This window comes from Myotis myotis, unplaced genomic scaffold, assembly GCF_014108235.1.
Source record: "Myotis myotis isolate mMyoMyo1 unplaced genomic scaffold, mMyoMyo1.p scaffold_m19_p_18, whole genome shotgun sequence".
Lineage (NCBI taxonomy): Eukaryota > Metazoa > Chordata > Mammalia > Chiroptera > Vespertilionidae > Myotis > Myotis myotis.
This window is the reverse complement of record NW_023416322.1, coordinates 32,912,002-32,936,007: the sequence shown is the minus strand read 5'-3', so window position 1 is coordinate 32,936,007 and position 24,006 is coordinate 32,912,002. Positions and strand designations below refer to the sequence as shown.

At 41.0% G+C, this 24,006-nt stretch overlaps 1 protein-coding gene across 9 annotated transcripts in view; it reads left to right on the top strand.

Moving 5' to 3' along the window:
- Positions 1-24,006, top strand: part of NOTCH2 (notch receptor 2) — a 130,874-nt gene that overhangs the window by 33,358 nt on the left and 73,510 nt on the right. For 8 of the 9 annotated variants that reach the window (XR_004973367.1, XR_004973368.1, XR_004973369.1 and 5 more), the window contains exons 2-3: positions 4,650-4,731; positions 21,855-22,114. Coding sequence is in view for 6 of the 9 variants with exons in the window: in XM_036344185.1 (XP_036200078.1) it covers positions 4,650-4,731; positions 21,855-22,114 (342 nt within the window). In the remaining 3 variants the exon portion in view is untranslated. Of the gene's footprint in view, positions 1-4,649; positions 4,732-17,026; positions 17,165-21,854; positions 22,115-24,006 lie in introns of those variants that run through there. The other variant, XM_036344187.1, reaches the window with a different exon arrangement.

The window sequence follows — 24,006 nt, the reverse complement described above, 5'->3', positions numbered from 1 at the left end:
TTTACAATCTGTAGGCATATGAACCTGGAATAGCAGACTCATTCTCATCTCAAGGATGTACCCTTGCTGTTTCCCCTGCCAGGGGTTACTCTTCCTCCATATTTCAGTGATTCTTGCTCATTTAAACCTTAGCTTAAAGATACCTCCTCACACAGGCCTTTCCTGTGTCCCATGCACCCAGCCTCTGTGATTACTTTGTATCTGGTAACTGCTTCCAACAGAATCTGTCACCACTGTCTGAAATGACTTTGCTTAGTTATCCATTTATTAGCTGTCTTTCCCTAATAGAATTCTGTTAGCCGTGGCATCCCTGACATCAGGGCCTGTACCTTACATCATAGATGCTCTGTTATGTTCTGAATATTAGAAGACTAGTCCCCAGTATGCTGCCCAGAAAATGCGCGAAACTTGGAAATTGGCTTCTAGATTTTATGTCATGTTGCCCTGTGATGGGGTGATGAAATTAAAATCTACTGCTCCTCCTTGTTTTTGCCTCTTGTGGGCACACACACACACACACTATGTGATTGATTTCAGTCAGCCAGTATTTATTGCACGACAGCCATTTATGGCTTAAGATGAACATTTGGGGGGAAGTTACTCTTTTTGTGAATGACTAGTTTCTCTGAGTCTATTAAAACATTAATTTAAACATCAGTTCTCCAACAGTGGAATAATTGAGCATTTTGGTTTTTTACCCTACAAATAGAAAGCTGCTTTCAATTTTATTGGTAAATGTATATGCTTTACATTGGGGGGGAAAGTAAATTGAATTTTTTTTTTTTTTGCGCTTGATACACATGAATTTAGTTTTTGGTTTTTGCCATTAATTGCTAAGGAATTTAAAGATAAAAATGCAAAGTCATTAACATCAAGAGATACAAGGGCACCTTGGATTCCAAAGTATCTTCATAATGGAGGAGTAAGGGTCGCCTCACGTGTCACTTGCTTATTTTTTAAGCTAATTACTCTTTCAACTCTAATCTTTGAATAAAATATTTTTTCTTCAATATAAAATGACTTTTTAGATAAAATTCAGCACAGTAATAAATTGAATTTTAAAATGAGGTCTTTCCCAGTTACTGTCATGGTTTTGAGTTATCAAAGTGTTAACTTCTCTTTGTGTAGCAAATAATTACAGTATTCATTTAGAAATAGCCCGCAGGCAAAGTCATGAGTCTGAAATTTTACTTTACTTTTCCTTAGTATATTCAGGCAATGTGTTCTCATCTGGAGCATCCCAGACCTCCAGTGGATTATGTCATCTTAGGGGAGTCCTTAAAGTGGACACTCTTTTGAGTACAGTTGCTCTCAAAGTGTTCCTCGGACCCAAAGCATCAGCATCACCTGGGAACTGGCTAGGAATGCTAATCCCCAGGCCCCCTCTACACCCACCGAGTCACCATCTGAGGGGGTGGGGTCCCGCACACCCTCCAAATGATTCCGCTGCACACTGAAGTTTGAGAAACGTGGCTTAGTAAATGTTAAAAGTTTAAGGTAGTGTGACCCTACAGATTAGCCAGGTGGCATTAATTATTAGCCCTGTAAGCCCACCTCCTTTTTGGTTATGGAATTTGATTGGCTCACTAAGGCTAGGCTGTTATTTCATAGATTGATTACCACATATTGACTTTGTGTTGTTTGTATTTCTCTGAACCTGTCACTGTATTGATTTGCCAGGATGCTTAATAGGGGCAGGCTGTGATTTATGTATTTATTTATTTATTTTTTTGCACCCATGGCTTTCTGAGTCATGGGCCAATGGGTCCTCATGCCTTTCTGGACAGTTTCTCCAGGTACTAGGCATGCCACTCACATGCTTTTAAGGAGGGAGGTGTCACTGTTGGATCACATGGGACCTTCAGGAGCATTTAGTTCAGCCTAGATCGGTTTGCAGATAGGAAATGAGCCTGCATGAGGTTGTGCTTTGCCTGTAGTAAGTAGCACAGCTAGTGAGTGGTAGAGGCAGGATTTCAGTCCCCTGACTCCCTCCCTGTATCAGGATCCCTGCAGGGGGAGGACAAAGTTGCAGTTTGCTCTCTGCCTGGGGGACATTTCTTTCCTACTATGAGGTTTTCTTCTTTTATTTAAAGAAAAAAAAAACAAATAGTAAAAAGCCAGGAAGTTCTCATTGAAACTAATAAAAGTGTCCAAAGTGAATGAAAAAAAAAACCAGTTTGAGAACTTTGGTATGGAGGAAATAACCTGACATTAACTGTTTTAATTATAGTTGTTGCATTGGGCTTATCAGTGTGGGAAGAGAGAGCATTCGAGCCCTACAGGGAAGTGGGATATAGACAACAAGATGACCCTTTTCCTGAATCTGCCTGTTCAGGCTGCTGCCTAGGGACGGCTTGTGTGATCCCAGCAGCGGTCATGGAGAGGGGCTGGACTCAGTAAGAGATCTCTGTCCCAGGCCCAGCACTGCCAACTAGTGGTGTGATGCCCTGTGAGGAGGTCACTGTACCTTCTCGGCCTTCACTTTCTAGTAAATGGGTATAATAATGCCTATCCTGCCCATCCCGAGAAGGTATATGCCAGATAGTGGGAAGCAGTGGATCATTGCAGTGAAGAGCACAAACTCTTATGGGACCCAGAGTTTCCAGGTTCAAATTCTGGGTCTTTCATTAACCGGTGTGATGATAGGCAGGTTACTTATCCTTTCTATGAAATGAAATTAACTACTTCATACTGTTACTGGCATTAGAATTCTTGGGTTCCCCAAGATAGGAATTGAGAGCATACCCCAGAAAAATTCCAGACAGATTTTATTAAGCTTATGCTGGAGCACAAGGGAGTCAGCACAGAGAAAGGAAGGCCCTTCGAAGTGGCTCAGGGTCTGGCTCTGCATGGCTGCTTTTACAAAGTGGGCTTGCGCAAAAAGGCCGGCTTGCGCAAAGAGGCGGCCTTGTAAGGGGTTTGGGGAGTGGAATTTTTCATGTCAGGGCAGGGTTACTTTCTCCTCCTGTTGGGTTGCTGGGCAACTGTCTCTGTACCTGCACTATGGGGCAAGATGGTGGTTACTCATTGCTGCTGCCCCAGGAAGGTCGGATAGCGGCCAGACCTTGATCAGCTTCGCATGTGGGTCAGTAGATTAAGCAGGCATTCAGAAGGGCGATAAAATCAGCTACCTCTTGGAGGGGTGGTGACGTCCTTGCGTTCCTTCCAGCCACCTGGTCTCATCTTGGCTTCCTAGCCACCTGGTATTTTCTATTCCAGGGCCCAAGTCCCTATACTGTCTCAATAGGCCTGTAGGGATGATTGAATTTGTCTATATAAGGTGCTTAGGACCATGCCTGCTGTTTAGTAAGCGCTATGTGTTAGCTGCTATTGTTATTACTGTTTTTAAGTATTATTTAAAGAGATGAGATTTCTGTAAGCATGTTCTCAAATAGTTCCATCATTTGATAAGAAAACTGGGCAAATACAGGGATCTTCTGCAGTAACCATTAATGGAGGAGTTTTTCTAACATCAGCCTGTGCCTGGGCCTTGCTGGGAAAAGAAGTGGTTTCGATGCCCAGGAAGGGCAGGCCTAGAGCCTCTGATATTGCAGGTTAGTCAAAGAGTGGTGTGGCTAGAAACTCAAACTGGAGACTTCTCAGTTTTGTTTTCAGGTATTTATACATGAGCCATCCCAGGAGATGGAAATCATAATAATCTTCTAGAAAAAAGTTCATGAACTTTGATTTTTGACGAGGTTTCTTTCTGTCTTGCCTTTTCAGTTATTAGAATTATAATATTTTGTTGATGAAAATTCCAACTCTGAAAGCTAAACAATCAAGGGATTGTCATGATGTAGCAAGTGAGTGACAGACTTTGGATAGCTTTCCTCCTCTTTTGGCTTAAATCAGGAAACATTCTACTTTCACTGTTTATTTCTGAGTAGCCTGTTTTGGGGAGGGATTAGGGTGGTGAAGTGCCTTTTTGTTGCCTCGTAAAGGGACCGGGATTCAAGAATTTGAGAATTATTTTATCTGTATGTATAAATGAACTTTTTCATTTTCCTTACTTTGATCCCCTTCCTCTTCCTCTACAGTCTTTATTCATGATCTGTTCCCCTTAAAGTTAGAGATTATGTTTTATATATTTCTCTATGTATTCCATTTCTCCTTTTCCCCCTGGATCTTAACATAATGCCTGGTATCATACTAGGCTCTCAGCTACAGTTTGTTGAATGAATATTGTTGATGTGTCTCATTACTTCTTCAAGCGACCTTTTCTGAAGTCTCACCTGAAGGCTTAAGTAAGTAGTTAATATGGTGGTGACCTAGTATCTACCCTGGTCTTCCTAAATACATATTGATGAATCTTTCATTACTCGCCTGAAGTGTCCAAATCCCAAGATGCTCGTGGCCTGTCATGAGTATTATAGTTTGGATTGCCCTGGTATCATTGGGAGATACGAATCTAGGGAAATCCAGGCACAGATAATTAAAAGCACCATTCAAGACCACAAAACAGTTATTGTGGGAAGAGACACTGACCCCAGAAGCCAAAAGAAAAAAACAACTGATTAACACTCTAAAAGGAAACCCAGATCAGGCTGGATATGGGAACGAATGTTGACTTAGATTGGATAACATTTCTTTGATGTCTGAGGGTTATGATTAGTGACTTATTGCTAATGTGTGTTTGTTTTTATTTTTAGCTTTGCAATGTCGGGACGGCATTGAGCTCTGTGTTAATGATGGAGTATGTGTTACCTACCACAATGGCACAGGATACTGCAAGTAAGTTTTTCTCTGTGCTTTTTCTTCTTCATATATTTTATTTTATCTCATTAGGACACTGGGCAATATTCAGTTCTATTCTATTTTTATTATTTCTGTGAAGTAATTACGGGTTCTCTAATTTTCCTGATGTAGTTCCAGTGTGGATGAGGATGAAAGGATGTGGGTGCCAGATAGACGGCTAATAAGAACTCCTTATTGCCTTCTTGTTATCTTTTTCATTAAGAAAGAGACTTTCAGTGAGTATTTTGAATGACAACACTAGTTTTTAATTAACTAGACTAGTTAATATACTAGTGCATTCTCTTACATGTTTCACTTTAAGGCACACCCTTAGAATCTCTCCTAAACATGTTAGCTATGATCTTGTTTTTAAATCAAACTAAGTAGATATTAACTTTTTAATTCTGCCTAATATTCATGAATATTATAGCCACATGAAATTCTTTTTCTAGTGTAAAAATTCTGAAAGAGACTGCAGGAGGAAGGTGCACACATACTTGTAGGGATGGGGTAGGAGCAGGGGCTGTGGGTAAATGCCATTATATGGGTTTGAGAGAATGGGGATGAGGAGCAGGACTAGGGAGCATAGGCTAGTTCTAAGAGTGTTACTTTTCTTTTTCTCCAGCCATCTAGTTAGATCATCTCACAAATAGCTTTTCTAGGTTTCCTCTGACCTTTTTTGCTTTCTACCTCAATTGAAAGTTTTTGATAGGAGCATTTATATCATGGAAAATAAGACTTGATAATAAGAAATTTATCTTCTTTAATACTTTTATAATATATATTACATATATTTTTTTGTATAGGTGTTTACTTAATAAACATTGTAAGGGAGTTTATCCAACACATTTTTGTTTCTTCTCTGGATATTTAATCAAATACCATAAGGATAATAATGACATTTGTTCCCATTAAGTCCATTCTCACCAAGATCTAGGTTCTTTAATGTCATAAAATAAGAATTTTCCCAAGTCAGAAGGAATTTTCTTCACTGAGGTGAAAATATTTTAAGCTGTGATGACAGTGAGTCTTAACAATAGGTTGTTTGGATTGGAATAAAGATAACATTGGAAATGAAATTTTTTATGTAACTGATTATGTGCTGTTTACTTAGTTTTTCTAGCTGGAAAAAAAAACCCACCTCAAAACATGTGATACATTTTCCTCTTAAGAATAGAAGCACAACTGGAAATAAAAAGGGAAGGAACTTAATACCTTAGAATCGGCCACTGAAATCTTGTTTAGTCCCTTTTTGGCATCTGGTGTCTTAGTTACTTGCGTTATTCTATTATTCAGCTCTCTTGTGATAGTTAACCCATTACATTTTGATCATTTATTGATATATTGGTTTCTCTTACTAGGTTGTGAGGTTCTGGTCTTAGCCATCTTTATATAGTTATAATGCCTGGCATGTAGCTAGTGCTTAGCAATATGTTTTTTGAACCAAAAAGTGCTCAGTAGATATCATCGTTCACATTTTTAAAAATCCATTTGTCTTCAGAGGAAACCGGTCCTCTCTAAGAATTTCATTTGCTTCACATAGCATCTAGGATGGTAGGCAATTTCGTTTACTTCCAATTTATTTGGAGATATTTCACCTTATAAATAAGGTCTAAAGTTGGCCTATATATTTGTGGTCTGACATATGGAGAGATACTTTCTAGAGGAGACCAATTTCGGAGCACTTACCAGGAAAGGACACTAGGATCGCTTTGGGGAGCAAACAGATTTGTGGGCTGCTAGTCTCCAACTCTCCAACCAAGGTGAGAGACCGTTGTCCCCAGTTTATGGAAGAAGCACTGCTGGGCAACAGGGAACTCACTTTGTGAATGACGTAAACGGAGCTGCCTGAGTTCTGTCCCTGGATACTTATTCATTGTTGATGGGGTGGATTGCTTATGGATATAGTTCTGGGTGGGTCCCTCAGGAGTCCTCCAACCCTGTTGTAAGAGAAACAAGTTTTTTGAGAAAGGCTCAGTAAGAAAAAAAAAATGGGCAAGGCCATCCTTTTTGGAGACCAATATGAACAACTAAACTTGGGGGGGAAAGAGTGTTTCTCTACCTGAGTAAAATAAATTAGCATCTTCAGGAGTGACAGTGTCAGTCAGCATAAGTGGACACAAGAAATGCAAGGACAGTATCAGGGAGGCAAGTCAGTCCCAGGCCATAGACTCGCCATAGAATGTTAAGCAAAAATAACATCTACTTACAGACCTTTCAGGGTATCTTCATCAATGTTGTTTTTCCCTGGGGAAAGAAGGTAGGTAATCCAGCTTGTTCAGTAAATATTATTTTCACAAAATGGTAAATGAATATTAGAACACTTAGAAGGTTTATAAGAATTACATCAGACATGCAGGGCATATGATTATCTTTTATTTATGAGATTGCTTAGTGGATTAAGAAAAGAAAGTTAAAGCCAAATTCCTTTGGGTGGGTGGAGTGGAAATTAATGGAAAACGTTTTAAAGTAGAAGGTATCTGACTGTCTGTATAAAGAGCCTAATGTTACTGATTCAGCTAAAATGTAATGATTGTTTACAGAAATTATAGAAATCCTTGGTAAGATCACATTGACGGATGAGGATAAGTACTTGCAAAGGCTCGTTTTGTACACAGCTCAACTTGGTTGTTTTTTCTTTTCACTGTTAGGAGCCTAAGTAGCCAGCCAGTCTGTGATTATATTGGGATGCCAGGCAAGGAGAGCCTGTGTAATCTTGCATAAAACTCAATTATTGCTCCTAAATAGTTGTTGTCAGATCTCAATAAAGCCCTCTCACTACAGAGAGATAAGACATTTCATTCTCTCCCTTGTCCTACTGGGAGGTGTAAATATATAATTAAGTTTAGCTGTCATTAATCACTTTCAAGTTGCTTGTCTCAGACTTTCCGATATAAACCATCCCAAATCCCAATTTGATTAAAAATCATGGGCAACTCAAGTTCACTAGAATGTTGGGGGTAGGCAAGGTTACTATTTGTAAAATTCACAAAGTGTGCATTTTTAAGACATGTTTATCATCATTATTTAAAGTCCTTGTCTGTCAATTCTTAACATCTGGTTCGTCTTTGGGTGTGTTTCTCTCAACATCGCTTTCTCTTGACTGTGGGTACAATTTTTCTGTGCTTCATACTTACTGGACATCATGAGTGATGCATCTTCAAGTTTATCTTCCACTAAAGAACACTGAGTTTTAGTCTAGCAGGCAGCTGCTTTATGGGAAGATCACCACGATCCTGTGAAGGGATTGGTTTTAGATTGGTTTTAGGCTTTGCTCTGGTGGGTCTGTTTGGCCCTTAGTCTGATGGTTTAAGTCTTAGTCCTGGGATACGGGCCATACCAAAGTACGACCCCTAAGGGGATTCGGTGGAAACTAGCGGTGTTTCCCCAATCCCGGGTGTTTCCCAAGCACCTCTAATTTGGTAGGACTTGAATTCAAACCTCCCACTCCCCAGAACCATGCCCAGGCTTTCAGCCTTCCAACTCTTGCATTCTCTTGGGCTCCTACCTATCATCTTGCTCATGCCTAGTCAGGAATCACTACGGATTCGAGTGGAGTTGTCGGCACTCAGGACTTCTCTGTCTATGGTGCTGGCTCCTCAAGTTGCAGCTGCTCTGACGGGTCCAGACACCTTTGACTGCTCAGCCAGTGAGACTTCCTTTTTCTGCTCGCACTCTCTCCCTCTTCTGCGACATGGACTGGGGAATGCCTTTAGGAAAAAGGAAGTTTGCTCTTCTTTTTGTGAGCCTCATATCCCTTCCAGTTTTTGTCTGCTTTCGATTACTCTCTGGTACCTTTAATATTCTGTCCAGAGTTCATAATTATTGAAAGCAGGAGAGTTGGTCTAATATTATTTAAAGTCCTTGTCTGCCATTAGTTTTAATGATTAAAAATTATAGTTATAAAGTAGTCTTTCAAAATGTTCTACAGCATAGTGGTTGATAAACAATGGAAAGTCGCCATGAGTTACATAGGATCCTGTGGGTCGGTGATTGCATTTGAGAATCTCTACTTTTTGGTAAAGTATGTAATTGAAAACTACATTTTTAAGTGAATCATGATAGCCTTGGCTCAGTTGGTTGGAGCGTTGTCCCGTGCACCAGAGGGTGTTGGGTTTGAATCTCAGTCAGGGCACAGACCCAGGTTGTAGGTTTGATCCCTGCTAGGGTGCATATAGGAGACAACCGATCGATGTTTCTCTCTCTCACATTGGTGTTTTTCTCTCTGTCCCTCTCCCTTCCTTTCTATCTAGAATCAATTAAAAACATATCCTTGGGTGAGAATAAAAAAATAATAATAATAAAATAAATCATTATAAATATGTTATAAAATACAACTTTGTGTCACATTTTACCTAAAATTTGTCAACTAGCTGTAAGGTACATTAAATATTAATGACTAATGATTTTCCTTGCTGGCCACTTTTTCATATTTTTTTATCTTTACCATAAAATGAAGAATGCTGCCTTTTGGCTTACTAAATACCTTTCACAGAGTAATCTTTGTGTGTGTGTGGGTTTTTTTTTTTTAATGTGATGCTTAAGGAGTTATTAATTCAGGAATTTTTCAGCACATGCTATTTATGTATACCATATGTAGCAATGTAACCGACAACTGTGACTGTGGTAGTAATTCACTGATACTGTTATCACATTATTTCACTCTTCTTTGGGAAGCCATGTAGTAATCATCAGTGTGTTAACCTGGACTTCTTAAAGAGGCTCAGAATGAGTGTTGCTGGCGTCTCATCAAGTCACCTATGAAGTGATGGACTGTCCTGTGGAGCCACCAGTGGAAGGGGCTGGGGCCAGGGCTAGGTTAGCGGGTGCCAAAATCTCAGTAATCAAGATTAAATAATGTTTTGATGGAGTAGTTCAAAAATCAAAATTAATGCAAAAAACTATGATAAAAGATTTCCAAATTTTAACTAAAGAATAGATCAGTATTGCTGATTTTTCTCTATTGCCTCATACTCGGTGTGGTTCGGCCTGCACTGGGACTGGATTGAGGCATCTGGAAGATCCTGCCTGGTGGCATGGGGAGGTCATAGGGTGTAGGTCAAATAGTCTTGAGTTTGAGCCATAATTCCTGTTGCCACTCAGACCTTTGACAAGTTAAAGAATGGTATGCTAGCTGATATTTATCAAACACTTATTATGTGCCAGGCTCTGTGCTCAGTTAAGCTCTTTACATGCATTTTAGCCTTCATATGAAGCAGTTAGTCTTACTATCCCTGTTTTACCAGTAAGTATATGGAAACTCAGAAAGGTTAAATATTTGCCCAAGATCACATAACTCTTAAGTAGCTGACCTCTTAGCAAATGTGCTGTATCTCTGAGTCTCAATTTGCCTATCAGTAAAATGGGGACAGAATTGCCTATTTTAAAGTGATAGTACAAACCACATTCTGTAAAGGGAATATGGAACATTTGAAAGAATATGAAAGGTAATTTTCCAGATAAGGGATATGATTAAAACTCTACTGTATAGAGTTCCCAATTTTAAAATAGAGCCAGTAGCATTAGGTAGGTCTAGGCAGCTTGGAGAAGACCAGGGGCGTTGAACCTGCTTGTAGCTACATGAGCGTATGTGGACCAGGCTCGGCTAATGCTGCATTTCTGAGAAGTGGCCTTTGACTGGAAATCTCAGTGAAATTACTGCAGATGAAATGTAAGAAGAGGGCATTGAAGGTGAGGTTACAGGATATTGTCAAAATGCTTTTTAGTCGAGAAAACTAGATTGAAAAACTTGAAACTTCTCCCTTCTTTTTCCTAATGGAAGATGAGCAAGTTCAGACAGAGTTTATGCAGCTGTGAAACTGAGACAGGTCAGATTCAACAATGACTTCTGGTAAACCTTGCTGCCACCACAAAGTCACAGGTTGTTAAACATAGCACCTCACATTTGCATAGTGAGTTACAGATGTATAGAAGTGTGTCCTGTAAGGCTTTCCTTGTTGAGGAAGTACAGTCCGGTCCTCTAACAGTACCATTCCCATGGGATTCTTCTAATGAACACATATCCTTGAAACATCCTTTAACAAATATGTTAAGCGTTCCCCAGGAATTTTTCATAAAAGAAGTCTTGATTATCAGCTTCTTATCAATATTTAACAACAGAATTCCCATACTCTTTTAACTAATCCTTATTCTTTAGGTTGGAACCTTTATAAACATCATTGCTAGATGGCAAAGTAGGAGAAGATGGTTCATAGGCTTGGCCTGTATCCTTTCACTTGTCTTGGGTAACTGCCAGTAAATTAAATCAACTAATTTTGTTCTGCAAAGCTGGCGTGAATAGATGTGAGTTTAGCTAGACTTCTTTCAACACAGTCCCCAGGTTAACCATAATCCTATGTAAAGTTTCTTTCTTATTGTTTCTTAGTGGCGTGTCAGCACCATTAATATCATGTAGGAATTCTTTGCCCCCTTTTTTCTTGTGACTAAGCAGGATGAGAAATATTTCTCTTTCAGGATCTGGAGCAGCTTAATTAAATCCTTCATTTTAAATTTTGGCTATCCGTCTTTCATCAAGACTCGCCAGATGGAATGCATGGGGTGGGGATTTTAGAATGTGATAAAAATGTAATTATGGAGACATTTCCAAGTGCTGTTTTCTTTGTTAAGCTACCATAAATGTGAGGGTGTGATGGAGGTTTTCATTAAGCCTCTTTTCAACATCCTGCACCTAGGAACTTTGTAGCTGGGAACGAACTTTAGTGTCTCCTTCACCCCCACTGTGTGTATGTGTGTATTATGTGTGTATTTTATTTTCATATTTGTCTTAGTTGTTTTTTACTTTACACCTTAATTGAAGGTATACTAGTGCCTCTGGAGCTTCCCAGAGTTCTCTACATCTAGCCATCGTCAGTAATCTTCACCAGCCCTGTTCTATGGGTCCAAGTAGGCACTGTTCTATGGGTCCAAGTAGGCACTGTTCTATGGGTCCAAGTAGGCACTGTTCTATGGGTCCAAGTAGGCACTGTTCTATGGGTCCAAGTAGGCACTGTTCTATGGGTCCAAGTAGGTGCTATTGACTCTTATACTGATGCCTTCAGCCTTTCCTTATAGCAGTTATATTCTTTTTAAAACATTCCTCTCCTAAGTCGGGTCCTACTTGGATCTTTATGAAAAGGCCTTTATAAAAGAAAAGTGAAAGCAAAGACAAATAAGGGTATTATTTAAGTGACAGGTGGTATTCCTCAGTGAAAACATCTAACTGGAATAATATATCCAATTTTCTTCTTCATATAATTCTGAGGAGAAGGTAGGTGTTAATGAGAAAATAACCTGGTTAGGAGTTATGTAGAATAGTAGCATTTAGGGTACTGAATCTATATAGATTCGGCCACTTTCCCACAGTTGCTATACCTATAAACTTGTATCTTGAACACTGAAAGTTAGATAGACTCTGAAGAACTGCAGGATCCTCACTCTTTATCTTAGTTAGCTCTGGTTGCTACAACCACAGACTGGGTGGGTTAAATGACAGACATTTATTTCTCACAGTTCTGGAGCCTGGGAAGTCCAAGATTAAGGTCTGGCTGACTTGATCAGACAAGGTGCTGGTTCTCTGTGAGGACCTTCTTCTTGGTTTGCAGATGTCTGCCGCCATCTCACTATACCCTCACATGGTGGGGAGAGAAAGTTCTGGTCCCTTCATATACTTATAAGGGCACTAATCCCACAGTGAGCACCCCACCCTCATGGCTTCCTCTACCTAAACCTCCTAAAGGCTCCACCTCCAAATACCATCACATTGGGAGTAGGATTCAACATATGAATTGGGGTGGGCATACACACATTCAATCTATAACTCTTCAAAGAAATGTTTAATTTTCATCACACTGGTATTTATTGAGCTAGCCACTATGATTGAGCACTGTGGTGGGGATTGTGAAGAGACAGGAAAACCCAAGAGGCCTGAGCTGTCTGACTTCCTTGTCACAAGTACACATACTTGGCAGTGTCTGATGGCGAATGTTGTATTTTTCTGGCATATGACATGGTGGCAGTCCTCTGACATCCTGCCATCTTGTTGAGGAGATGAGGCATACATGTATGTATGAAATAAAATCCATCTGTAATTGCCCAATATAGCAGCATAGATGTTATGAGCTATGGCGATTCAGACAAGGGAGCAACTGCGGGAGAGAAGGCGAAAATCAGAGGGGTTTCAGTGGGTAACTTAGTCATAAATGTGAAAATACTGATGATGCTGTAGGAGGTGGATCGGGAGAATGATGGAAGTGGAAGGGCTATCATTTCCTGGAAAAATCATTACCAATATCTTCATCGTTTATTTCTTAATGACATAGTTTTAAAACTTTTCTACATCTTAGTTGGCCTCTCTGTCTATACTTCAGTTTGTGTGAGGTTTACGAAACCAGTAGGTAGATTAAACTGGTTTTGTAGCAACAGACAAGTGATTAAAAACTCATTCCTTTAGCACATGTTGGCTGGAGGGCTTGAGGACAGAATATCTGGAGTGAGGGATGAGGGGAAGACCTGGGAGCAGGAGGAGGGCAGCTGGGGTAACCACCACCTCCCTGCCGCCCCCTCAGACTTTTTTGAACTTGACTGTTTATTCTTGTTCTGCTTCCAGCACAGAGCAGTCAGGTAGGCTTGCGGACACCGTTTACAATCAGAACTCAAGTATCTCTGAGGCACAAAGAAGAATGGACTAGGATAGGAGGAGTGACGGAAAAGCAGAAACACTAAGAACAGGGTCGTTTTCATACACAGCCTAGTGCATTGTCTTAACTGAGAGTTGGAGCATCCCAACTCTAAATCTCTTCTGTCCAGCACACCACTGGGCTCGTCCAGTCCAGTTCAGGGATCCAGAGAGAGTAAGCATCTGTTAGCCAAATCTTTGGTTACCCCAAATTAGCTCATGTCTTTTACTGCTTGTTTCCTCTGATTATATAGTATATATCCAAACCCTCAATTATCCAGAATAAACCAGGGCTGCCTCTACTGTGTGGAAAACATTTGATAGTGGTTATGATTCTCTTGCCTAGACCATGTAGAGCCTTAGCCATTTAATCACCTGTCCCTTTAAAATTTTGAAATGCTGGTTCCTGTTGTGTAAGCCGGACACATCTCCTTGAGGAATTATTTTACTGGGCAACTCGCCCCTTCTGAAACCTCAGTCATCCTGAAAAGTACCTCAAGAACCTCTTTGACTTTAATTTTTTTTTTTTCTTTAGCCCTATTTGTATATAATGATTGTGATGTCTAATTCTCTATCACATATTGTTAAAACTTATAGCCTTGAATTTCTGGGTTACTTAAAAAAACGGACAGACTTGATTACTAATGAAAAGTTGACTCATTTCCTTCCAGGCAAAGGCTGACACTGACTCTCAGAGTTCATAATTAGTCTCCACAGACGCAGACTCTAATTATGGGATATCACCTATTCTTTCCTAAATGTTATGCATCATGAGCTGGGGAAATAAAATAGGCGTTTATGTGTTGAGAGGATATATATAAATGATAGCTGGAAAAAGGTCCTCCATGAACTTAATGAAGTGGTCGATTCCCTGCAATTTTAAATTTGGTGTATCTCTTCCCACACCATGTTTTACGCACTTGTCAGTCATTTTTAGCCTTGTGTAATTGATCAGCAGCTTAGATTCCTCCATAAGAGACTGCAGCGTGTACCATTACTGTATAGTGCGTAGCTTGGGAACAACTGGCTTCATTCATTCATTTTTGCCTATTAGCGTGAAGGGTGCTTTTTGTAAACTCATGTGGTTAGAGTATGTTTGCCATGTTTTAATCACAAGTAGACGTTTTTCCCCCTCAGGGTTCAGAGCAGTGAAATATGGGAAGATACTGATTGTGTGCTGGGAGACAGAGAAAGACCACCTCCTGTTAGAACAGCAACACCAGGCTTTCAGCGCCGTGTGTGTGCCCTCGCCCAGTCTTCCCAGTGATGATGGAAGAGACTGGGTGCTCGGTTCAGCTTCTGAGTTCTGATAAATGAGCGCAGACTGTAAACTGGAAGATAAGGGCATGTGCAAATTCTTGTGTAAATAAAGCATGGTTTCCCATTGCAGTGGTGACTGATTTCATAGTTTCTGATGAAGATGAATGATGCTGTGAATTAACAGCTTTAAAGCTTGTATCACTGCAGCTTCTTCTGCGTTTGGATTTGTTAAAATCAGCGTGTGTTTACTGCTTTATTCAGGTGGGGGTGGGGGGCGGTGAAAAAGCTGAACCCATGAACACCAAGTGGGGTGGTGTTTCAGATGATTCCCAGCCTCACAATTCCCCGTGAAATTCTTTTCCTGTGGGAAACTTTTAATTTGGAAGCATTCAGCCTAATGTGGGAACCAAGATTAACATTTTCTGAAATACCTCTACAAGAAAAGCAGAAATGTTCTGTTCCGGAAGCCGAATTTACATAGTAGAAAAATGGGCTGTCCTGCAGTATTTGGTAGTGTTTACTAGTTGTGCTTAAAAAGTTGTGTGTGTGTGCATACAAAATAGAGAGAAAGAGAGAGAGAAAGGGAAAGAGAGAGAGAGAGAAATTGAGGGTATATTTGTCTTTGTTTCCTTTACATCCAACTAGCAAAGCCCTGGAAAGTGTGTTTTACCACAAACCAGCCCAGTAACCAGTCCTAACTCTATATTCGAATACTGTTTTTAGTTCTTTTTGTCTTTCCTTCTTGCTGAGTAAGCTATAGTGTATTGGGGGTGGGGGTGGGGTGGGAGGCGGGGGTGAGTGGGAGTGAGACAGGGAAGAAGAAGTCGACATGACTGAGCTTCTCCCTTTTCTTCCCTCTTCACCAGGAAGGAAGTGAACTGGAATCTTCATGCATATGTTTCTTTTCCTCCCCCCCCCCCATGTCAGTGATTAGCATAACCCAGTTAGTTACCTTCACACAGAGTTACCGCATGAACAAGTTGACAGTCTGATGAGATGTCAAACTGGAGGTACTGGGAGGAGGGGGGATGAGGTTTGACTAATGGATTGGGCCTCTGGAATGCCAGCCGAAGACTGTAGACTGGATTCTGTAGGCTCTAAGGCATCTAGAAGTTTGCAGCCAGAGCCTTGGGAATGAAATGTTAAATAGGAACTTTCACTGGTTACAGTTAGCCTTGGCTGTTAGCAATTATTTTTATCTACTTTAACAGGGGGAGCAGGAAACTAAGCTGGCATTATGGTCGCAGAAAAGAACAGGCTGATTTGGGGCCCTTTCAAACTGCAGACCTTTGTTACTGACCAATGCTTAATTTGGTTTCTGGGTTTTGTTATTTTTTTTCCCTCCTGCCCTTACCTCATTTACCTTAACAACAGCTCCCCCCTCTAGAGCTCAGCGAGGGCACGCTGCCACTGCGGATTGGGGGGCCAGGAGGCCCAGAGCAAGAAGAAAGTGGGTTGAAAGCAGAGTTCTGTGTAAAGAATTTTCTGCTGGAAACAAGCCCAGAGGGAGTAAAGAGGATCTTTAATGAGGAGCAGCTGCAGGGCCGACGCAACCCACATGAGACATTTTTTTCCCCTCCGTTCCACATTCTGTATAGTTTTTTAAAAATCATGATTTTGAAATAGCTGTTTTGTAAAGCCCGCCTCTCTTTTTCTTCTCCTTGTATGCGGTAGGGGTTTGCTTTGTTGTTTTATTTTTTTTAATGACCAAATCCTCGCTTTAAAAAAAAAAAAAAAAAAAAAAAAAAGGCTAAAGGCAAAGCTGCAGCACAGCCCTGGCTGCAATGTGGGCTCACCCTGCTGATACAGAACATTCGGTGGAGAAAACAAGGACAGAGAACACTGGCTTTTATTTGGAAAGGGGCTTATTTCCTGCTCAGACGTCGGTCATCTTGGAGCTGACACGGCGCTACAGTGTTTCAGCTTTTCTCTAGACGAGTGGCTATTCACTCAGGAAACTTGAAAGGACAAATTTTTCTGTCCTGCATTACTAGGGAGACTGATTCCGACCCGCAGCCACTGCCAGAGAGCTTGGACTTGCTATTCAAATCCCAGGGCCGTTGAAATCTGTAAAGTGGCTACATGTAAACGAATCCAGGCTGTGGGTGACATGTGAGAGCCGGGGTCTGGTTCTCATCTGTTTGACCGAGGGGGGCTGTGTGGGCATCCTTTCCATTGGAAAGTCTTCTGGTTCCATTAGGAGGAGTCCCTTGTTTTTCTCCCTCTCTCCCTCCCTCCCCTGCACTTCATTCCCCATGTGTGTGCTGGAATAGTAACAGTGAGTGAGTGCATTTCTTTTTAAAAAAACATATATTTTTTATTAATTTCAGAGAGGAAGGGAGAGGGAGAGAGAGATAGAAACATCAATGATGAGAGAGAATCATTGATTGGCTGCCTCCTGCAAACCCCACACCAGGGATGGAGCCCGCAACCCGGGCATGTGCCCTGACCAGGAATCAAGCTGTGACCTCCTGCATGGACCTGATAGGTATTCAGGTCAGTTTTGGGAATTATTTTACAGGAAAACCAGCTCCCCTTCCCACAGCTCTCTCTGTATTCCCAGCCTCCTCTGTGGACTGGGCTCTTTCAGAGTTCCCGGGCTGGAGAAGGGGGGACGGAATGGGAGGGTGTTGCCGAGAGAACCACTGAACTAAGCGATCTGTTCCCTCCAGGAGGCAGGCGTTCAAATAGTTCGGGAACAAAAGGCAGCTGTTAGGTTTATTGGGTTATATTTTACATAGATCTGTATTCAAGATGTTGGCCGTTTTCAAAAACGCTTTCCTGGGTTAGTGCAGTAGAATTTGCGAGGGAACTTGCGTGATTGGCCATGTTTCCAGCCTCTACCCACACGCAGCTTGGGCCACCTCAAGAAGAGAGGTATTCAAGCCCTTGTTTTCAGGCCGAGTCTTAATTCCCACTCAGATTAACGGAGTATGTGTGTACTTGTCTTACAGTTGAACAGGGATTTGCAGAGGTGGAAGGTCTCCTGCCTTGGGAAACACGGGCCCTTTATTTCTAGCCGTCGTCCTTACCCAGTTCTCCCCTTCCTGCCCATGTCCAGAATCCTGCCGAGCCTCCTGGGGACTGAGGGCTAATCTTGTACCTCAGGATGATTCTTAGGGTTGAGTTGGCCTGTGTTCTACCAGGCAGAGCAGTATGGGGTTGGAAGGGAATTTTTTAGCGGACTTGATTGGAAAACTGACTTTATCCATCATATGAAATGTAAGCTGCTTTTTAAAAAAATATTTTTATTGATTTCAGAGAGGAAGGGAGAGGCAGAGAGAGAGAGCTAGAAACATCAATGATGAGAGAGAATCATTGATCGGCTGCCTCCTGCACACCCCGCACTGGGCTCAAGCCTGCAACCCCGGGCATGTGCCCCGACCGGGTTGACTGGGAATCAAACCTTGACCGCCTGGTTCATAGGTGAAACCTCAACCACTGACCCACATGGCCGGGCAAATTTAAGCTGCTTTGGAATCAGTTGCCTAATGGTACATAATGCTCCCAGTATACAAGGAACCTGCACCAGGGTCTCAAGACATGCCCTTCCTCTCCCTCCACCTCACACAGAGAATCAAATGGGAGTTTGACAAAGGCATAGGAAAGACATAGCGGTGGCTTAAAGGAAGAAGAGCCACACTGTACAAATAATGTAGCGCATAGCACGGCACTGCATCTGCTGTCGGAGGGACAGAGACGGGTAGGATGGTTTGAAAGAGACTAAATGGAGGACATTGGTTTTGAGCAGATCTTTGAAGCAAAGATGGAAGAAAGGAACATAAATTAGACATAACAGAAGGGAAAGGATGATGTTTCTCACTGTAAAGTAGAAAGATGATTTTTATATAGGAAACCACATACAAGAGTATGGAAGTGATTAGGAGAGTTTGTGTTACGGACTGCCGAGCGGTAAGATAGCTGGTAGGAGTGGGGCAGAGGAGCAGGTCTCAGATTCTAAGGGATTTGGATTTGAAGGGCTGGGCACTAATGCTAGTTGTGAAGGATAAGGCATCTCAATCAAGAAAACTTGGAGAAAAGATTCAGCATGGTGAATTTAAAAGGAACAAATAATAGGTTAAATTATTGGGTTAAACATGTTGTACGACTAAAGGATAAAGAAATGTGTTATAAAAGTAGTTCATGTGGGGGGGAAATCATCTGGGAGCACATAATAGTATTTTGTGGCTTTTAAAAAAGTGAACACGTGTTAGGCTGCTGTAGTGGAAACATCATGTCCAGTTCTGTGCTGTTCCAAAAAGAACATATGTGTTATGTTTTTTCTTTGTTTGTTTGTTTTTCCCATTTTGGGCCCCACGCTTTAAAGAGGTTTTGGATGAACTAGAATCATCCAGTTGGGGGAGCAGGATAGGTTTGATGCCTGTGCTACCTACTAGCTTAATCGTTCTAAGCTTCAAGGTCCTCATATGCAGAGTGGAGATCATAATATAATATACTGTTACAAGGAGTAATAAAAGCTGTAAAATGCTTAGCAAATACATAATACATAGTAAGTGCTTTAAAAAATGTTGGTGACTGTCATTATTACTATTGTTATCTTAAGCATGGGAGAGCTACTAAAATAGTGAGGAAGTCCAGAAATAACTTATTTATATAGTTTTTTGAGGTTTTGATTTATTTATTTATATTTTTAATTAATATATTTTTATTGATTTCAGAGAGGAAGGGAGAGGGAGAGAGAGAGAGAAGCATCAATGACGAGAGAGAATCATTGATCAGCTACCTCCTCTCACCCCACAGCCCGGGCATGTGTCCTGACCAGGGACCGAACCATGACCTCCTGGTTCATAGGTCGATGCTCAACTGCTGAGCCACGCCGACTGAGCCAGAAATAGTTGTACCGTACTGAGGAATAGGCCAGGGGTGGGCAACCTTTCTGTGAATGCGTGCCAAAACCAGCAAAATCTCTGACTCAAAATTCTTCTGTTTGCCAACCCTAATTTTTTGACAACATGTTACACCTACTTGATATCTCTTAAGGTGTACGTATGTGAAGAACCTTGAAGAAATAATAAAATTATTCATTTGAGTGACAAAAACACAGTATATGATGATGAAAAATACATTTATTTTTTAATGTATACATGTACACTGATAGTCCGACAGAAAACTTTATGACTCCGTTTGATATTATCAGTGGGACTTTTGCTGCTGCATCACTGATGACAGAGATTTTACATCAGGTTTATATTTCGTGACCCTCAGAGATATGCACGAGCTACTACTTTCATCCCGTCAGGCTACTCCTATTACGATACTTAACAAAATTCATCACTGAGAACAAAGATTCACAGGCGTATGTGGATGAAACCAAAACACTGGTCGGATCTAGGAAGGCAGGGAGAGTTAAGGGAGAGGCATAGAAATTGCCCTTCCCCTCTCTCGTCAATCCATGTCTATGGTCTTTAAGATAACTTGTTAATTATTTATTTATCTAAGATGCACCTACACTGAATTTATCTGAAAAATAAAAAAGTCGATATTAAGAAAATTGTAAATGGAAGATTACAAGAGAGGGTTTCGCGTGCCAGCAAAAGTTACTGGCGTGCCATGTTTGGCATGCGTGCCAGGGGTTGCCCACCCCTGGAATAGGCCAAAGGATTGAATCCTGGATTAAAGAAAACAAAGGGTCAACATAACTATCTTTGGATTCTTGAAGGGCTTCTGTAAGAAAGCAGAGGTTTGTACCTTTAACAGGGATAACCAATACGTGGAAATTGTAGGGAGGTAGAATTTAAAGGAAAATAAAAGATAAAGTTTACATACTATTAAATTTAGTCTTTTAAAGTGTACAATTTAGTATATTCACAGTTATGTGTAACCATTACCATGATCTAATTTCTAAATGTTTTCATTAACTCCTCCCCACCCCAAGAAACTCTCTAGTCCTTAGTAGTCATTCTCCATTTCCTCCTCTTCCCAACTCCTGGCTGCACTATTTTTTTTAATCTCTGTGTATTTGCCTATTCTGGACATTTCATAGAAATGGACATTTCACAATCTGTGGCCTTTGTGTCCGGTTTATTTTACTTAGCATGATGTTTTCCAGGTTTATCCAGGTCATAGCATGTATCGGATCTTTATTCATTTTCTTGGCTAAATAATATTCCATTGTCTGGATGTACCACATTTTATTTATTTCTACTTTTTGGTATTGTGAACAGTACTGCTACGAATGTCTTTACAAATTTTTGTATGGACTTCTCATGTTTTCAGCTACCTTGGGTATATACCTAGGAGGGAGGCAAGAGTTTTAAGACATCAGGAAGAAAGAGCTTTCTGACAATGGGATCCGCCCACACTGAAGACTGTTCTGTTGTTGAAGTAGTGAGCCAGTGATTTTATTTTACTTAACAAATGCATGGTGTTTTGCTATGTACTGATATAATTCTTAGTGCTTTATAATTATTTGAGTCTGATGAGGTAGGCCTGATTATTAAATCCATTTTATAACAAAGAAGGTTTAGTAACTTGCTCAAGATCACTCATCGAATAAATGGGGAACTGGGACTGAAATAGAGGTGGTCTGGTTCTAGAGTCTGTACTCTCAGTGGCAGGAATAATAATTTCAACATTTATTAAATTCTGACTACCAGTCTCGATATGGCTTCTTCTTTAAATCCCTGCTTGTAGGACTTCCGTTCAGCTAGATTTCAGGTGTTTCTGAAAGATGTTTGTTCTGTAGTTTAGTTGTAATTTTGGTGTGGTTGTGGGAGGATGGGTACTGCATTTATCTATGCCACCATCTTGACTGGAAGTCCAGTAATTTATGTATTTTAAATAGGAGAGGAATTTAAACAGATAAATATCAACAATGCTACACAAAAAGGTGCCATTATACCATATCAGTCTGTATGTACATGGAAAAAAATCTCTGGTTGTAATTTGCTTTAAATAAGAGCCATGTTGGCTGGCCATGGCAGACCATGCTGAATCACCACTTAGACCACCTAGTATTCTGTCCCTAGCCTAGACTCAAAAGGACATGGGAATGTGTGATTAACTTTTCTAAACACTTCTCCTAAATCAAGGCAGTTTTGCAGTTGTGTCTTCAGGCCTGTGGATTCTCAATCTAATGTTTTCTTGACTGGAATGCATGGTCTTTTAAGTTTTTTTATTTATAAGAAGTCAAGTGTTTTCATGGACTACTCTCTTTTCCACACAGATGTCCAGAGGGCTTCTTGGGAGAATATTGTCAACATCGAGACCCCTGTGGGAAGAACCGCTGCCAGAATGGTGGGACATGCGTGGTCCAGGCCATGTTGGGGAAGGCCACATGCCAGTGTGCTCCGGGGTTCACAGGCGAGGACTGCCAGTACTCGACCAAGCATCCCTGCTATGCATCTCCTTCCTGTCTGAATGGAGGCACCTGCCGTGTGCTCAGCCAGGATGATTATGAGTGCACCTGCCAAGTTGGTTTCACAGGTATCCAGTGGGACTTGGGCCCAAACTTTCCTATTCTCAGTATGTGTCTTTATTTAGCATCTTTTAGCTCTTGACATCTGCCTCTTAAGGTCCCCCAACTGGGTACATACTTAACATTATGGTAAGTTACTGGAATGTTCCGGACAACTATTTTTAGCTTCTTTTTTGAGAGTTTTAAGAGAGGAGAAAGAGAAAGAAATACTCAGAAGCATTTGACTGTGTAAAGTATACCTGTCAGAATTGGGGACCAGAATCACCTCACTATTGCCGGCAGAAAAGCTGTTCATGCTATTAATTACTTGCATCTTGAAATCTCCTCTCCCTAGACATTCAGGGCATTGGCTGTTCTGACTTTCTGAACTCTGATTATTCCCTTTGCTCCTGCATTGCTTTGTCCTCATCCATTGCATTTTTGTGTTCCTTGGAATTCTGTTTTGAGGCCTCTTTTAAGTCTTACTTCAGCTCTCCCCAGGTACTCTCTGTCTCTGCTGACTTTAACTGTTCTTGTCTTCATCTTCATCACTTGCTGATGACTCTGGTAGTCATCTTTTTTGCTCCACCCTGACCCCGACATTCAGACTCATATTTCTAACTAAGTATTGCATATTATCCTTGGAAATTCAACAGGTACCTCAAACTCAACATGTTGATATAAATTGTGGTACACTCCAAGTACTTCAAACTAGAAACTCCCTCTCCCTGGCCCTTACCCCCCTTAGACTCAGTCACCCAACCCACCCTGTGAATTGCCTCTCATCAGTCTATTCCCTCTCCATTGCTCTCCTACTCTGCAGTTGAGGTCCCTGTCATGTCTCACCTGGACTCCCACAGTCATTTCCTAACTGGTCTCCTTGCCTTTATCATCTCCCCATCTTGTGCACTGGTCACATTGTCATGCCTTTAATTGTAAATGCAAATCCACTCATACCGTAAAGTCACCTGAGTACAATGCCCAGTGAGTTCCTGTCATTCACAGGGTAAGCTGCAAACACTTTTCATGGTTTCCATAGCCCTTCACAGTCTAGACCTTACATCTTTTTATAGCCTCACCTCCCTGCCATCATGTAGCTTTAGTCACGCCATCATTCTCATCATTTCCTGAAAATGTCATACTTCCTATTGCCTCCATGCTGTTGCACATCCCCTTGCCGGGAATGCCCTTTTCTATAATTGGCGATTGCCCAATGTTATTTAAAACTCTGTCTTCCTGCCCCTTTCATGAGTCTTTTAGGCAGTTTGTCTCTATGTTCTATTATTTTATGTGTCACAATTTATTGTAATTAATTTTTTTACATGGCTCTCATCTGACTGGATTATGGGTTCTTCAAAGGTAGATCTGAGCCATAAGTGTTTATTAAGTTAGATGAGAAAAGGAGAACCGTTTTGTCCCCGACACCACCAATGATTCAGTAAATCTAATAAGCAAAAAATGAAAAACATACTCAGTAAACTAGACTGGATCAGTTAGTTTGGAATTCTTGGTTTATTGATTTTTCACTGAAGTGTGTTGGTAAGGGTAGAAAATAGTTGGGATGATCCATTATCTCCATCTCCATCATGACTGCGATAGCATTGATGCCATGAGTCACTGAAGAGATCTGGTGGTTACGAGAATACAGTGAAACCTCTTCGTTTTTGAACATCTCCCATCTTGAACAATTCAGTTCTGACCAAGTTGTTCAGGGAACAAAATGTCTCAGTTGTTGAACAAAAATTCCCTTCTAGACCTGGCGACCCTTTCGTGCTGATACGTCAGCATAACAAAAAGCGTCTCTCAGGCCACAAACAAAGGAGAGAATTCCAGTGGTGTACAGAACAACGCTCCACCCAAAAGCCACCTGGCCAGGGCAGTAATGCCTTCTTTATAATTTAAATGTTACTCTGAAATGACC